This window comes from Neurospora hispaniola (genome assembly GCF_033458365.1).
Source record: "Neurospora hispaniola strain FGSC 10403 chromosome Unknown B0T23scaffold_4, whole genome shotgun sequence".
In the NCBI taxonomy this organism is placed as follows: domain Eukaryota; kingdom Fungi; phylum Ascomycota; class Sordariomycetes; order Sordariales; family Sordariaceae; genus Neurospora; species Neurospora hispaniola.
Window position 1 is genome coordinate 2,305,865 of NW_026944409.1, and position 16,744 is coordinate 2,322,608.

A 16,744-nucleotide genomic window follows, 5' to 3' on the forward strand; every position below is an offset into this window, starting at 1 on the left:
TTGTTTCGGCAACACCACGTCGAGATTGATATTTCACGCTATGGGCAATGCGGATGCTACTACCTCCACCACCTTTTCAGCCTTTTGGCGATGTCCAAACACACCACGTACGCAAGAATTCAAGTATCTTCCAGGTGATCGTGCACGTGACTTTTGCGTAACCATCCTGGGAGGGGCCAAGCTCCCAATCGGTACTAGGTAGTGGGAGGTGGTACAGCGGGTTATACTACAGTACTACTTACCCTAGCTCCGACCTGGTTGACGGCAGGTGGTGTGCGGTTCCTTCAATCATATCGTTCCCGTTGTCGCAAGTTTACCTCTATCCTACTAGCTTGGAGTCTGGACGTTTAAAGCTTCCCCTCTGAGTAACTCCGCTTTCCATCGTCGAGGCTGCTGGCTGTTGTTGTTCCGTGATCCATTGGCACCTCCCGCTTCACAGCCTCGCCCATCTCGTTCAGGCCATCGCCAGCAACCTACAAGATGGCCAGCAAGCTCTGCAGAAGCAGGGCCCTGGCCTCTGCCCTGCGCTCCGCGAAGCCGTCGCCAGCTATCAGGTGCCTCGCGACCACCAGCCGTAACCGTATCAACATGCCCGAAGGCCCCAACCCGCGGCAGTTCCCCCGTGAGCCCCTGCCGGGCGCCCTGAATGCAGCCGTGGTCAACCCGGCCGACAAGTACCAGTCCAAGGCCGACAATCTCCACAAGTACGGGTCGTGGCTCATGGGCTGTCTCCCCAAGTACATCCAGCAATTCTCGGTTTGGAAGGACGAGTTGACCATTTACATTTCTCCCGCCGGTGTCATTCCTGTCTTTTCGTTCCTCAAGTGTAAGATATGCCAGTTTTATTGATACAGGTTGTTTGGGCGCAAAAGAATGTCTGGTGGACGTCGTTCTTGTCGTGTGGTGGAGGTGGACTGGAGATAGCGACTGATTCATGATCCTTGCAGACAATACGGCGGCCGAATACACCCAAGTGAGTGACATCACTGCGGTTGATTTCCCCACCAAGGACCAGCGCTTCGAGGTCGTCTACAATCTGCTGAGCGTGCGCCACAACTCGAGAATCCGCGTCAAGACGTACGCCGACGAGGTGTCCCCCGTGCCCAGCATCACCCCCCTCTACGATGGCGCCAACTGGTACGAGCGCGAGGTCTACGATCTCTTTGGCGTCTTCTTCACCGGCCACCCGGACCTGCGCCGCATCATGACCGACTACGGCTTCGACGGCCACCCGCTGCGCAAGGACTTCCCCATGACCGGCTACACCGAGATCCGCTACGACGAGGAGAAGAAGCGCATCGTGACGGAGCCTCTGGAGATGACACAGGCCTTCCGCAACTTTGAGGGCGGGTCCAGCGCTTGGGAGCAGGTCGGAGCTGGTATCGACCGCAAGCCCGAATCTTTCAAGCTCCCAACGCCGAAGCCGGAGACGAAGCCGGAGGAGAAGAAGTAGACGGAAAGAAACGGCACACCAAACACCACTTCAAACGCGAGATTTGGGGGAGTGGAGAAAGGTTGTAGATATTGGCTGGGTATGGCAAGCCTTCTATATCCAGCTGGTTGGTTCTGTGGGTTTGCGCTTTGTAGATAGTTTGCTCGGAGCACAGAACGAGAGCTACTACTTAGATGGGGACGGCAATACAGAACGTCCACCACAGGACTCCAATTTATGACACTGCGAGTTATTGTACGCCAAGGGGTCGCAAGTCAGCATATCGGTAGTATATGGGAGTTCTGCTAATCAAATTGGAACGCTTGATGACTTTTGGTAGGCGGATTTACCTAGATTCTCAGGTCTATAGCTATTCCTATGCTGTGGCTCTGGACGGCTAACCTCCCTTTTTTACGGAATCGCGGTAAGAGGTAGCGGTCACAAAGTCAATCTATGAACAGGAAAAGTCAAGCACTTCAACCAAACCGACCTCGAGCTTCCCAGCAGCGTAGGGCCGTAGTATGTGGTTGAGCTATACTCGTGCGAGCTTTGCGTCGCGTCGTGTTGTTTCTTTTTGCTCTCCACGCCATAAGCAAGAGGAGTGGGCGCCATTGCTGGGAAAAATCGATACACATGGACATCTACACTAGACCGGAGCTTCATGGGTGAGTTAAAAGGAACGGAACGGCCAAGACAAGGAACAACTCCAGAGCATATGTGATTATGGCAATTCATCCACCTATTGACGTACATTGGTCAAAATGAATTTTCTTCATGTTGTCCAGAGGGTGACATGCAACTGTTCATTATCATCTACCTATGGGACTTACTCGGGGGCCACTTTCGTCACCTGTGGGTTGACGATATGTGATACAAAAGCAGTCCGCATGACTGCCAGGATGTTCCACAGAAACAGACATCAAATTGTACAGTCCAGTACTGGTTTGTTTGTTAGCTCGAGACCTTGCGTCAACCTTCCTATGCGTTTTGATTAGTTAACTGATGCGTAATCTTACCTTGGAAAGGCTATTTCTGATATTGAATATGCCACCTCAATGAAGGAAAGGTATTACATGAAAAGTTTGCCTGGTTTCTTTGCTTGGAGATTCCTTTCGCATGGCATGTTCCCCTCAGTCTCATCAACACGAAGGTTAAGGGAACGATAGCCCATGGCTTGGTTCTTTTAGCAAGATCCATCATGCTCGGTGTTCATGAAGTGATGCGAAATCCGCGAACCTCGGCGGTATCTGCACTGCAGGCTGGTGACGAGCAAATTCTGGGCGGTGCGTTGATGCACAAAACCCGATAAGTAACAAGTTCTGAAAACCCGTTGGCACAGAGTTGGGGAACAGACAGGAAACCCGAAGCCCCCTCCCCAATGAGTACTATCTATCTACATTGCCCATTACTAAGACGACTGAGCCCTCGCATCTTGGAGTAGGTACAAGTACAAAAGACGATCTCACATGCTCAGATTCATTTCTTTCAAGAATCACGTTGGGTTGAGGAACAGGCGAGAAACTGTAGACGCGGCTGGACTGTTGTTATCAGGACAGGCAGCGTTACACAAGGCGGGCCAGTTGCACGAAGAGACCAGACATTCATGTTCCTCTGTCTCCTCGTCTTGATTTACCATTTTGTTTTTCAATTCGGAATCGGCCTTTCCGTCTTCCTTTCGACCTCTCAACTGGAGATCTTTTATCGTTGCATGTGATCAATCTTGTTCATTCGATTTCCCGCACACAAAGAACATGACTGCATTAGCTTACATCGACACGACTCCCACCGAAACGAACAACCTAACAAACAACATACAACAACGTAACAACTTACCAAAAAAAAAGAAAAAAAAAAAGGCGAAAAAAAAATTCAAAGACACAATAAAGTACTACAATTCATTCAGAAACTCCAAAGAAGAAGTCAATACAACTTCCAAAAAAGAGGGGCTCAGCCGGGGATTGAACCCGGGACCTCTCGCACCCAAAGCGAGAATCATACCACTAGACCACTAAGCCGCCGAAGTTGATTATTTGCAGGAATAATCGGTTTGTTGAGATGAGTACATTTTTGGTCAACTTATATAGTGCCAGGAGGGCCGCGACTTGTGTAAGATCGTTACCATGAACAAAAAAAAAAAAAAAAGGAAGAAGAGGAGTAGGTGGGGGTGGGCGAGGTGGGGGAAAGGGACCGCAGTGTAGGTCTGTTCTGTTCTGGTTACGCAACGTCTTTCGAGGAACTGGGTTCTTTTTGGTGAGTTGTGCAATTTAGCTTTTGGCTACTGTAGATGAAGGTGAGGAAAACTGCGCTCTCGATGAGCGATCGGTGGTTATTAGCGGAGTGTTGAATGGTTATCGGTTGCTTGGTGGGTTGGTCGACTGGTTTGGCAAAGTTTTGAGCGCAAAAAAAAAAAAAAAAAAAAAAAAAAAAAAAAAAAAAAAAAAAAAAAAAAAAAAAAAGGTTTGTGAAATTGGCCCGCCGCCGTCTGTCAGTGTCCATGTTTAATCTGAGGAGGATTCGCACTTATTGACTTTTGGCAAAAGCAACTAAGCCTCGCATCGCGAGCATTGCATTGCATGCTTGCTTTCTCAGTCAACATGGTTTCTCCGTTGTTCTGTTCTTGTTGCAGTGTTCTAACAAGACACAAAAAGCCTGCGACGAATGTTCCGCCCTACCCGAAAAGAAAGAAAAAAAAAGAAAAAAAAAATCTACAAAACTAAGAAGATGCAAACAGGGGTCTTGATACGGCATTTCTCTTTCGCCACGTGCTTTTTCCCGTTGATCACTGACACGGACGGATACGGCGGCCTTGGTTTTTTCGCCGTTTCGGTAGCCGGCCGGGAAAGGTGAGGGTTCACCGTGGCTTGCGTGGGACGACGGTGTACACAAGGTAGTACTTAACCCCTGGAGGTGATCCGTGCTCACACCTTGATGATGATGGTTTGACACACAAGCAGCACGCGCCGGTGTGATCGCGGACTTGCCAGACCTCAATAAAGATCTATCATTGAGCTGATTATTTGGCGACGAGGTGATTGTTAACGCTAAAATCAAAGGCTATTGATACACCTCTAGAATACAAAATTTTGGACGATAACATTGTTCCCCCAACTCCATGCGTGTCAACGCCCGCCAGCCAACCTGCAAGATGATGACGATGAACAATAGCCACTTCCCTTACATCACTCAGCAGGGGCGTTTGTACTGACTCCCGTAGTCGCAGCTGTCCCCGACGTCCCGGTGGTCCTCGTAGAATGCGAAGACCCCGGCCGAGGACTATCCGACACATTAACCGCTGCCGTCCCCGTTCCCGCGGATCCCGGGGACGGCGACGGAGACGCCCCCAACTTTTTCAACTTGCTCCCCTTCGTATTGAATAAGGTCTTGACCCTCTTCAACCTGCTCATCATAGCCTGATCCTTCTTCTTCCTTGCCTCCTCCGACTCATCATCGTCCTCCTCCTCAAACCCCTCTTCTTCGTCCCCTCCTCCTCCTTCTTGACCACCAACATGAAGACCACCCGGCGCACTATTCGGTTGTTGCCCCGTTACTCCCCTGCCGTCAGGCGTCATCGGCACTCCCAAGAACCCACTCGTGCTTCCCGTCGCCCGATGCGGTGTTCCTTTCTTCCCTCCCAGCCCAAACCCAAACCCAGAAGAGGAGGACTTGCTCCTTCCGTGCATTAAATCCCTTGCTTTCTCTCTCAGCCGGCTCTCGTTCTTCAATCCTTCCACTAGAACCTCCCAGGCGGCTTTGTCCGTCTCGCCCCTGGCCAAGGGCTTGGCACCCGGGTTCCGCTGCGCTTGCGGGTTCTTCCACGGACAGAAGAAGCGGTGTTCGCGTAAAGGGTCGAGGTGGTCCATGGGCGCGGGAACCAGAATTGTGTTGGTCTCGGGGTCGACTTGTTTGGATTTGAACATCCAGAGACCGAGACGGCGGAGGCAGGTGTGGCAAGAGGCGGAGTTGGGGACGGCGGTGCCGAGGCGCGGGTTGGTGAGACCTTGCCAGCCGAGGAGGGCGAGGGCTAAGGCGGTGCGGTTGACTGCTTGTGGTTGTTGTGAGGTGGATGGGTTCGGACTAGCGGGCTGTGAGGCTGCAGAAGAATCGGCGGTGCTGGATGCAGGAGGCTCGGCGAAGAAGTTGGGTGGCAGGTACGAGAGGATGATGTCGATGTCGAGACCTTCTGGAAGACGGAGGTTGAATTCATAGGGGAGAAAGTCCTTGCGCTGGCAGAGCTCGTCGTATCGCTGGCGTAGGGTTTCGAGGGCTAACTTGGGGTTAGGCAGAGGCAATCGTAGAAGTGAATCTGGTTGAGGAAACCGTTAGCACAGTGTCAGGACTCTCCTGCATGCAGATACTCACCGTCGCACCCCTTCTTCCTCCACAAGCAATCCTCCCGGTGCGATGTGATGATCAGCTCGACGTATTGATCCACCACCGACTCAGCAATATCTGCGGCGATCAGCACCGGAATCTCCTTCCCATCGACCTCCTTACGATTCAGCTTGACAGCCAGTTCGTTGTTGCAGAGCGTGCACTTAACACGCTCCTTGCCCTGGCACACCCAGCCGCGCTTCGCCCATTCGATCTCGTTGACCCTATCGGGTTTTGGTGTCCAGTCCGTCAGCTCTTGGAAAGTTGCCAATCGTCGCACGAGCTGGTCGCGGTCGCCCGGGCAGTATTTGGGTGGTTGCAATTTCGTAACTGGGCTATCCCCCTTGGCGCTGCTGCCGCCGCCGGCCCCGGGCGCGGGGCTGCTCCCTGGACCGCCGTGGGAGTTCCATTTTCGCAGGGTGACGTTGGAGATGGTGGTTTGCCCTTTCGCCGGGGTCGTTAACGTGATTGCGCTCGGTGTGGAGGGCAGCCCGCCGACACGGCGCTTCTTACTGAGATAGTCGAGGCTATCGTTGGCCATGTTTGTAAACCTCGAGCTTGAGGAAGAGGCAGGTGTCGAGCTCAGCGAGTCATTGTCGCGCGTCGAGGAGGGGGAGTCTGGGTTGGTCGGCCGGTTCCCGATGCCCTGGAGCAGGGAGTTGAACTTGCGCTTAACGGTAGCGTTCATGGTGTCTGACTTTCCCGATCGTGAGGGTATCGGTAGACGGTTGGACGCTTCGGGGGGTTGATGAAGCAAAGGCGCTATCAGCGACCGCGTCGCTTTTGCCGTGCTTTCGAAATGATGATGATCGTAGCAAGTTGAGTGGCCGAGCTCGCGTAAATGGTCGTTTGGTGGTTTTATTTTATAAGTATTCAATCAACGCTCGGACAATTCCGGTTCGTCTGTTGTTTACTGGCTTCCGATCGATGGTCTTGAAGGAGGGTAGCACCGATGGCGGTTGTTGGGAGCTTCACAGCCAATGGGCCGTGTTGAAGCAAGCAATGGTTGTGGTGGGCTTCAAGTGGAAGTCAAGAACCAAAAAGACCAAAAGAGAGAAGATGCTCGAGTTGAGGTTCGGTTCCTGGGCTCAATGGACATGGACAGGGGAGACACGAGCGGCTCCATAACAGTGGGTCTGTACAGTAGCCGGAGCTACCCTCCAACCCTGGTTTGATTCCTTGTTGGCCTACCCTGCCTAGCGCCCCACAGGCCATCTCTACTGCTAGGTAGTCACCGAAACCGAGGGACGTGATGCGTTTATCACCGCGACAAACAATCGACCGACAAAATGTATGCATGCTCGTTACTCGCTGTTCATATTGGACCTATCTCCTCCTTCAAACATGTTCTTTTCCACTCGCCTCTTTCTATTCCTCTCCAATCTTCCTCGCCCGGAATCCAATCCCAACCACTCTGCTCCGTAAAGCCAATGAGCTCAACACCACGCTAATACTGCTCAACGCCATGGCCAAACTAGCCCACACCGGATTCAATTTGACATGGTGCCCATTACTGACAATGGGATAGAAGGCGCCCGCCGCCACAGGAACTGCGATGCAGTTGTACACCACCGCCCACCCAAAGTTGAATTTGATCCTCTGGAAGACCGTGGACGAGAGATCGAGGAGCGTCACCACCCCGCGCAGGTCGCTGTTGATGAGCACAAAGTCCGCGCTGCTAATGGCAATGTCTGCCCCGGATCCGATGGCAATGCCGATATCTGCTGTTGCCAGCGCTGGACTGTCATTGATACCATCGCCAACCATGGCCACCAACGCACGACGGGTACTGGATTCGCTGCCCTTGCCAACGCGCGCCTTCTCTGTTCCTTGCAAATACCTAATCTTATCGGCCTTTCCGGTAGGGAGCACTCCGGCGATGACCTGGTCAGCGGGAATGCCGAGTTGGTGTGCGACCGCGGCTGCCGTAACGGGGTTATCACCGGACAGCATCCACACGCGCGTGCCTCGGGACTGAAGCGCGTTGACAATGAGTGGTGCTTCGGGGCGAATGGGATCGGAAATTGCTAGGGTAACAGCAAGGAGCCATCCGTTGGGATCAACGCTCTGGTGTCGCCGTATGGCAACCAAAGCAACGGACTTGGCTTCACTTTTCCACTTCTGCAGCGTCTGGACAGTCTCATTCGACACGGTAACGGAAAAGTCCTCCATCAGGGATTCGTTACCGACAATGAGATCAAAGTCATTTTGTGAGTCCACACCTATACACCTGGCCTTCATCCCCTTGCCAGCAATCTCCTGCAAGTCCTCGACTTGGACTTTGGCCGACGTCTTTGCCGCACAGAAAGCGACGATGGCTTTCGCTATCGGATGACTGCTGTTCTCTTCGACTGCCTTCAGTGCCGCAAACACGATGCCAGCTTCATCATCTTCTGCATCATGGAAAACTTCCGATTCCGTGATCTTGGGCTCTCCTCCCATCGTCAAAGTGCCAGTCTTGTCGAAAACGACGCAGTCGACCCTACTAGCCTTCTCAAACGCTTCACCTCCTCCCTTGGCCAAGATTCCATGTTTTGCCGCGATTCCACCACCAACAAAGATGGCCGTTGGGGCAGCCAGCGCCAGGCCGCAGGGACAAGCCACCACAAAGACGGAAATGGCGAACTGCAACGCAAAGACAACCCAACCGCCCTTGGTGTCTCCAAGCAAGTCGTTTGACACATGACCACTATATCCAACAGCAAGCCAGATGATCCAAGTGGCAACCGCAATGGCAATGACCACGGGAACGAAATAGGCCGTCAAGATATCCGCCACTTGCTCAATGGGAGCGCGTCTGGTTTGGCCTTCGCGGACCGCCTTTACGACCTCGTCCAGCATCGACTTGCCAGCAACGCCAGTGACCCGGACCAAAAGCGGTGCGTCCTTGTTGACGGTGCCCGTATACACCTCATCGCCGACGACCTTCTTGACCGGCCTGGACTCGCCAGTCAGACTCGACTCGTCCAAACTGCCTTCGCCGCGAACAACTATTCCATCTGCCGGCGGGGAGGCGCCATGTGGAATGCGCACAACGTCGCCGTAGTCCAACGAGTCTGCCTGTACCACTTCATCCCGCTCTTTCTCGGTGCCGTATCCTTCCACCAGGATCGCCGTGGTCGGGCGCAGCTTCCCCAGCATCTCCACCGCGTCTCCCGTACGCGACTTGCTGTACGACTCAATCAATCGGCCCACGAGCAAGAATAAAGTGAGAAACACGACCGAGTCAAAGTAAAAGTTGGCATCATCAACCATGTGCACCTTCTGCGCTCCCGCCGCGATCATCTGGCAAACGGACGAGACGTAAGCGATGGTCGTGCCCAGGGACATGAGCGTGTTCATGCTGCCGAAGCGGTAGAAGCGCTGGAGCAGAGGGACGCGACTGGATCGTCGCCACAGCGTCCTGATCTCCTTGTAGGCGCGCTTATGGAAGATGTCGGCGGCAAACAAGTAGACGGGTGTGGCCATGATGAATAGGGCGATCTGCGCGCGCGAGATGCCGGACGTCCATGGTTTCATCAGGAACTCGCGAGACTTGTTGCCGGAGGAGGCCTTCACCAGGGTCATGTAGACGATGCCGATGATGAAGGTTGGGATCGCGACAACAAAAGAAAAAATGACGCGCCAGAGGATTTGTAGTTGGTGGTGGCGCTGGATGGCCTTGGACTGTTCCTCGAGGGAAGGAGGGTGGTAGATGGATGCTTTGAAAGCCGGGTCACTCGCCTCAATCGCTTTGAGGATGTGCCGGATCGTGAACTCGGGAGCGTCAGGGACATACACTATCTTGACGATCGGTCTCTTATGACTTGGCTGGCTGATTACGTCCAGCTGTCTGCGGAAGCCTGCCAGACTGGCCGAGACTCGTGAGGGGCAGTGTTCGCAGTACAGGCCCTGGATGCGAATCTCGACTTCTCTTCTTTGCTGCTGTTCCTCCTCCGGGTTCGGCCCCCCTTCGTGGATGGCGACGTTGACCAAGGTCTCCTCGTTGAGCGTCGCTTCGAACCCGAGATCCTCAATCTCTCCTACCAGCTTGTCGGCGTTTTCTCTGCCAGCGAACTCAACAGTCGCGCTGTTGGTGAGAAGGTTGACCGTGATGTCTTGCACCCAGTCCCGCTTCTTCATCTCGTTGGTGATGGAGTTGGCACAAGACGCGCATGTCATCCCGCCAATGGACACGGTCGCCCGCCATGCATCTGATAAGATTTCGCGGCCGGCTTTTGGCTTTGGTGGTGGCTTTGACGGGTCGGAGAGGGCAACGACCTTGTCGAATCTCACGTCATAGCCTAGGTCCTCGATGGCTTCGATCAGCTCGGTCGCCCTGCTTTCGTCGTGAATGTCGATGGCAGCGCTGTTGTTGATCAGGTTGACGGAGACGTGGGCGATCCAGTCTTTCTTGTTCAGTTCGTTGGTGATGGTGTTGACGCAGGCTGCGCAGGTCATGCCGCCGATGGCTACTGTTACCCTGTACAATGGTGGTTGTTGAGAGGATGGAACTCTTCCTCCAAGATCCACCACGGTGTCGGTTGAGAAGGACTTTTTGGTTGAGGTTGATGCCATGTTCTTTGGCCGAGCTGTCAACAAATCTGGAGGTGCGTGAATACCCCTGACTGCTGATACCGGAGTTTCCTTTTCCTTTTCACTTGTCTTTTCTTGTACTTTGTGACCCGTTGTCGCTTTCGATGTACGACACTGCGCGCAGTTCTGAAAATGTGTTTCAGCCCGCTTCTGAGACCCAAAGGGGCTATTAGTACGTCGTGAAGCGGTGGTGACCCATCGTGAGAAGGTGGAAGATTCGCCTTCAGCTTGGATGCCGAGATCCCGAACCAGGAAGCCGCCGTTGTCGTCGTTGTCATTGTCATGGTCACTAACAGTAGCCGTCGTTGTTACACCGCTGACCTCGAAGCCACTGTCTTCCAAGGCGCGGTGCATGTCTTTGATGACGGATGTTGCGGATGCGGCTGAGTTGTTGTCTGAAGAGCCCGAGTCGTGTTCCACGGTGACGACCGAAGTGACTACGTTGGGCGAAACCCATCGGATATGTGAGCGGGTTGATGGCTCGCCAAGGAGAACGTCTTTGATAGTCGAGACACACGAGGGACAGTGAAGATTGGAAATGAGAAACGACGTCGTGATGGTTTTGGCGGGTATATGGGATGTCTCAGTCTCAGTCGCGCTGCTGGATTGCTGCTGCTGCTGCTGCTGCTGCCGCCGCCGGTGCGTTGGCATGCTGTTGGTGGGTTTCATGCCTGCTGATGTACGAATGTTTGGTACTATATTAGAATTGAGTAGTTGATGATCGGGGTTTTCTCCTGTCCGCACTATTCCCGTCCAATGTACGTGGTGGACGACGAGTCGGGGTGTGAATGAGTAGAACTGTTGATGCGAGGATGTGATGTTCTTTCCCTGTTGCGAGGTTGTGCGTATGCGTGTGTATATTTGTCCGTGTCCCGATTAGGAAATTCGGACTTGGGGATGGCGAGGTGCTTGTACCTTTCAAATAGCCTGAGTCGCTCTGGGCGAGATGATTGAAGGCTGGAGAAGAGGGTTTGACAGAAGGGTAAAAGTGTCTGATTGATGTTTGACAATGTGTGTTTTTTTGTCGGTTCAGACTTGGCTGTTTGTAGTTTGCTGTGGTGTCTAAATGTGTCAAACGAAGAGTGTTGTTGTTGTGGTTGATGAATGAAGAGAATGGAGCGTATAAAGGTGGGTTCGACAAGGTCAGAAAATTAAGTCGGTTGAAATGCGACTCGGAAGCATTAAGTGATTTGAAAAGCCAGCGAACGGATGATTCACAAGGAATGTCGTGGTTTCCATTTGTTTCTTCCTCATCTTCTCTCGATGAATGAAGCACTCCTTATACCCAAGTCCCTACTTCAAAGTATCGCCTTCCCATCAGATCGTTACTTACTCAGCTGGTTACTTTTCACGCACAATTCACGCAACGCCAAGCCAGACATCACTTTGCCCGCTAAAACAACTCAATGCAACATGGGATGAAGTTGGCATCTGACGAATGGACGGTGCTGCTTTATGCAGGAACAGGCATCGATTCTGCAACAACGAACTTTTTGGTTTGAGAGGAGGCTCGAGAACATCCATGTTGGATTTTCTGCAAGAAGTAGGTAGTATGGGGAGCGCAGTGCAGTTGGTGATGCTGGAGCAAGGGCGATGATGTTGGAAGGCTAGAACAAAGAAGAAGAAGACTGCAGTTGCGGATAAACCCGCCCCAAAACATGATATCAGTTCTTGAATCTTGATATTCGCATCCGAACGTAAACCCGTGATGGCGCCCGACGAAAATGGCAGACCACCACACGGGATTGAAGGTCCGAGGCGGGCAACCAAGGTGAGGGGGCATGGCTGAATGCCTGTGTTGGACAAGCAGCGCGCATTATGTCGCCAACCTGAACATGTTTTGGCATTGCGTGAAGTCTGCTACCTATCTGGACAAAAGAATGGCAAGACGAAAGAAGACCTGTTTTCTCCAATGCATGTTACAGTCAAACGGTTACCTACACCTTTGATGGCCGTCAACGATGCGATGGAATGGAGATCTTCCCGCAGTTTCACCGTTCCACAACCGCTGAAGCTTGTGTTCCGGGTCGCGGCAATCGGTAGATCCGCATGGCACCGGAGGATAGTGGAACCATTGTGCTCCGGATTGCGACTGTCTTGTTGTCGGACACGGCAGTAAAATGTTCGGTGTCGGGGACTCCATAACACCGGAGGGCTCCCACGGAGGCGGGGGGCCGCTGGGCAAAGACTGGAGGCGGCCGATGCCGAAAACGGAGCTGGCGAAAAAGCGCCACACGAAGAACAACCGCCATTCAGTTGCATTGCCACCCCCCAAAGAAAGCGAATTTGTAATTTTCGCACGTGATCCGACCGACAGCCGGCCGGCCCAGGTTCGCCTGGAACTCGGCGTGTGCGGCGTGTGCGGAGACTAACCACAAACGGTTAGGTTGAATCACGCAATCGACATCAATCGCACGCAGTTCGGGCAGCGGCAACTCCAAACTTGTGAACTTTTTTTTTTGTTAGTCGCGGGATGAACGCCCTCTCCCCAGTCTCAGAGAGTTGATACCACCACAACGAGCCGGCATTGGATCTTTTTATTGTCGCCTTACGCTAGTCCGTAGGGAAGGGGGGGGGGGGGGGGGATACAACTGGGGAGATGTGATGGGTTGGGATGTCCCGGTGCTGCGGAAACGGAGGCAGTGTTTCTGATACTTAGCTATTACCGGATCTTGGATGGCTCGATTGTTAGTGCCTCGAGGCGTCAAGTTCGCTTTGTAATAAAGCTGCTAGTATCTCTCTTCCTTCTTGAGTCACCTCCATTTTTTTTCTCTGAAAGATCGTCTCTCTCTTTCTCTCTCTCTGTGTCAACCCCATATCTGCGCTGAGGAAGCAGTTATTGTGTTCTCTTGCTTCTTGCGTTGATACGTCGTTGCGCGGGGCAATACCTTTTGAAGAAGTGTTTGTCTTCAAAGGGCATCATTATTTCTCTTTTTTGTTGTTAGTGATATCCTTATCGATACCCCCATTACCACAACGTCAAGATGCCGTCTCTCTCCTCCATCTCCGGGCCGACCTATGTCAACAGCCAGCTGCTTGTCCAGCAGACTGCCTACAAGCTCTCCGACAAGATCTTCTCCTATTCTCCCGAGACTTTCGACCTCGATGTCGCCGTGAAGGAATGGGCCGAAGCCAACGAGAAGAACGTCCATGGCGAGACCACCACCGTTGTCCCTCTCCAGACCAGGGCCGGTGCCGGTGCTTTTGCCCTTGGCTACATCTTTTCCAAGGATTTCGACTTGGCCAAGCGCCATGTTCCCCAGACCCTCCTGGCCCCCTCGTTGAGCCTTCGTCACCTCCGCTCTTCCCTCGACCAGCTCGCCCTTCTCTACGGCGTCTCCAGCCCCTTTGTCGCCCATGTTGCCGCTGCCGACTACAGCGCCGAGAAGGGTCTCGGTGCTGACTACGCCACCGCCCTCCAGATCGCCGAGGATCTTGGTCTCGCTCTCGTCTCCAGCTCCTCTGCCTATGAGGTCCAGCACATGTCTCTGCTCGCCACTCTCCTGGCGTCTGTCCTCCCCACCCTCCACATCTACGACGGTATCCGCACCGCCCGCGAGTCCCTGAGGGTCGTCGATGCCCTTGGCGAGGCTCACATTGCCGATGTCTACGCCAAGATCTCCAAGGAGGCTGCTGCCCTGAACAAGAGGCTGGATACTGCTGGCAAGGTTGTTGAGCTTCTCAAGGCCTTCAACAACGAGCTCGGCACTTCCTACGCTCCTTTCGAGTACCACGGCGACGAGGCCCCCGAGACTGTCCTTGTCGTTTTCGGCAGCGCCGAGGCCCAGCTCGCCAAGCAGGTCGCTTCCGCTTTGGCCGCCGAGGGCAAGAAGGTCGGCACCATTGTCGTCCGTGTCTACCGCCCCTTCGTTGAGGAGGCTTTCCTCGAGGTTCTCCCCGCCTCTGTTCGCCAGATTGCTGTTCTTGGCCAGGTCGCCGATGCTGCCGCCGTCGAGGATGCCAACGTGCAGTCTGCCCTCTACTCCGATGTCCTTACTGCTGTCTCCTTCACCGACAAGCTGTCTCAGGCCCCCGAGGTCGTCGATGTCCGTTATGCGGTTACCGATGCCCACACCCCCAGCTCCATCGCCTCCATCTTCAACAAGCTCACCAGCAAGGGCGAGGCCGAGCCCGTCGCTTTCAGCCTGACCGCTGTCGAGGAGGCCCAGCAGTACGTTTTCTGGGATGTTGACAACTCCTCTGCCGCTGCTTCTGCTTCTGCTGTTGGCAAGCTCCTCGAGACTGAGCAGTCCAACAACGTCTATGTTCACCAGACCTACGACAACCTTGTCCAGGGTGGTGTTGTCCGCACCGACATCCGCGTTTCCCAAAAGTCCATCGAGGCTCCCTACCCTGTTGAGAGCGCTGACGTCGTCTTTGTTGGTGAGGAGAAGCTCCTCAAGGAAATTGCTATCGTCAAGGGTGTCAAGGCCGGCGGCAAGCTCATCGTTCGTCTTCCCAACTTCAAGGAGGACGAGCTTGAAAAGCGCATCCCTACTGCTGCTCAAAAGGAGATTCAGGAGAAGGGCATCGAGCTCTACGTCCTCGACTCCTCTTCTTCTCCTGCTCTTGAAAAGGAGGCCGGCCTCCTTGTTGACGTTGCCTTCCTCCGCGTTGCTCGTGCTGATATCACAAAGTTCGACTCGCTCTCCGCTGACCAGACCGCTCTGACCGAGGCCGTCAACGCCCTTGATCAGTCCGTTCGCAAGGTTGAGGTGCCCGCCAAGTGGGCCGAGGTCGAGAACACTGTTGCTCCTCTTGTTGACAGCGTCAAGCCCAACAGCTTTGTCGCCTTCCAGAAGGAGGAGGAAGAGGAGACTTCCAGCCTCGAGAACTGGCAGTCTGCCGCCAAGGGCTTCGCTTTCAAGGAGGCCTACGGCACCCAGAACCAGCTCCGCCCTGACCTCACTGTCAAGACCTACACCATCAAGGTCAAGGAGAACCGCCGTCTCACCCCCACCGACTATGACCGCAACATCTTCCACATTGAGTTTGATCTCGGTGACTCTGGTCTCACTTACAACATTGGCGAGGCTCTTGGTATCCACGCCGACAACGACCCTGAGCAGGTCCTCCAGTTCATCCAGGCTTATGGCCTCAACGCGGATGACCTTGTCCAGGTTCCTTCCCGCGAGGATCCCGCCGTTCTGGAGACGCGGACTGTCTACCAGTCCCTCGTCCAAAACGTCGACATTCTCGGCAAGCCTCCCAAGCGCTTCTTCGAGGCCCTCGCCCAGTTCGCCACCGACGAGGAGGAGAAGAAGAAGCTCGAGCGTCTTGGCAGCAAGGAGGGCGCCGACGAGTTCAAGCGTCTTACCGAGGAGGATACTGTCACTTATGTTGATGTGCTCGACATGTTCAAGTCGGCCCACCCCGACTTCAACGACCTCGTCCGCATCGTCGACCCCACCAAGCGCAGAGAGTACTCTATCGCCTCTGCCCAGGCTGTCACCCCCAACTCGGTCACTCTCATGATCGTCGTTGTCAACTGGGTCGATACCAAGGGCCGCACCCGCTACGGCCATGCCACCCGCTACCTCTCGGGCCTTGCTCCCGGGAGCACCATCACCGCCTCGGTCAAGCCTTCGGTCATGAAGCTCCCCGTCAAGGACACGGCCCCTCTCATCATGGCTGGTCTCGGTACCGGTCTCGCTCCCTTCCGCGCGTTCGTCCAGTACCGCGCCATGCAGAAGGCCCAGGGCAAGGAGATCGGCTCCATCCTCCTCTACCTCGGTTCCCGCCACCAGCGCGAGGAGTACCTCTACGGCGAGGAGTGGGAGGCTTACCTCGACGCCGGCGTCATCACCCTGCTCGGCGCCGCCTTCTCGCGTGATCAGCCCGAGAAGATCTACATCCAGGATCGCATGCGCCAGACCGTCACCGACATCGTCAAGGCCTACATCAAGGAGGAGGGCTCCTTCTATCTCTGCGGTCCTACCTGGCCTGTGCCTGATGTCACTGCCGTGCTTGAGGAGGCCATCGCGGCTGAGGCTCAGGAGAGCAGCCGCAAGGTCGACCCCCGCAAGGAGATTGAGAGGCTCAAGGAGGATGGCCGCTATGTCCTTGAGGTGTACTAGGCGTGTCTTTTCTATTTAGAGTATCTGCGTGCCATGTGTTCTTGAGCGTGTTTGTATGTATGGGACTTGGTTCAACAAAATCTGGGTTGGGCGGTATTTTGGCAATGATATCTGGACAAAAGCAATTCATTTAATTGGCTCCAACATGAATGCCTCCCTATGGTGAAACCACCTAGTGAATCGTAGTGAATGATGAATGGTGAATGTCACTGGAGAAATCTCGGAATGTGGTTGTTCGTTTGGGGGCAAAGGGGTGCCCCTACAAAGCCGGGAAGGGCCGTGTCTACCC

The 16,744-nt window shown here is 54.1% G+C and overlaps 4 protein-coding genes and 1 non-coding gene across 5 annotated transcripts; 2 read left to right on the plus strand and 3 right to left on the minus strand.

Annotated features, from left to right (window-relative positions):
• Nucleotides 1-341: 341 nt before the first annotated feature.
• On the plus strand, nt 342-1,662 carry B0T23DRAFT_144344 (NADH-ubiquinone oxidoreductase 30.4 kDa subunit, mitochondrial). The gene is made up of 2 exons (XM_062832420.1): nt 342-826; nt 948-1,662. The coding sequence occupies exons 1-2, from the start codon at nt 481-483 to the stop codon at nt 1,451-1,453; spliced, it is 852 nt and encodes a 283-aa protein (XP_062692999.1). The 5' UTR covers nt 342-480; the 3' UTR covers nt 1,454-1,662.
• A 1,713-nt stretch (nt 1,663-3,375) lies between these two features.
• Nucleotides 3,376-3,447, minus strand: B0T23DRAFT_t207. Its single transcript has one exon. It is a non-coding gene; the product is annotated as a tRNA-Pro (tRNA).
• Nucleotides 3,448-4,435: 988 nt separating this feature from the next.
• Nucleotides 4,436-6,983, minus strand: B0T23DRAFT_358161 (C3HC zinc finger-like-domain-containing protein). Its single transcript, XM_062836200.1, has 2 exons — nt 5,792-6,983; nt 4,436-5,735 (listed from the first exon to the last, which is right to left on the minus strand). Exons 1-2 carry the CDS (start codon nt 6,489-6,491, stop codon nt 4,612-4,614), a joined length of 1,824 nt encoding a protein of 607 aa, XP_062693000.1. The 5' UTR covers nt 6,492-6,983; the 3' UTR covers nt 4,436-4,611.
• Nucleotides 6,984-7,074: 91 nt separating this feature from the next.
• On the minus strand, nt 7,075-11,760 carry B0T23DRAFT_420311 (E1-E2 ATPase-domain-containing protein; the record flags this gene model as incomplete). The annotated part of the gene is made up of 2 exons (XM_062839732.1): nt 7,075-11,073; nt 11,712-11,760. The coding sequence occupies 2 exons, from the start codon at nt 11,758-11,760 to the stop codon at nt 7,172-7,174; spliced, it is 3,951 nt and encodes a 1,316-aa protein (XP_062693001.1). The 3' UTR covers nt 7,075-7,171.
• A 1,294-nt stretch (nt 11,761-13,054) lies between these two features.
• B0T23DRAFT_379938 (uncharacterized protein) lies at nt 13,055-16,743 on the plus strand. Its single transcript, XM_062837181.1, has one exon. The coding sequence runs from the start codon at nt 13,363-13,365 to the stop codon at nt 16,453-16,455; it is 3,093 nt and encodes a 1,030-aa protein (XP_062693002.1). The 5' UTR covers nt 13,055-13,362; the 3' UTR covers nt 16,456-16,743.
• Nucleotide 16,744: the final 1 nt, after the last annotated feature.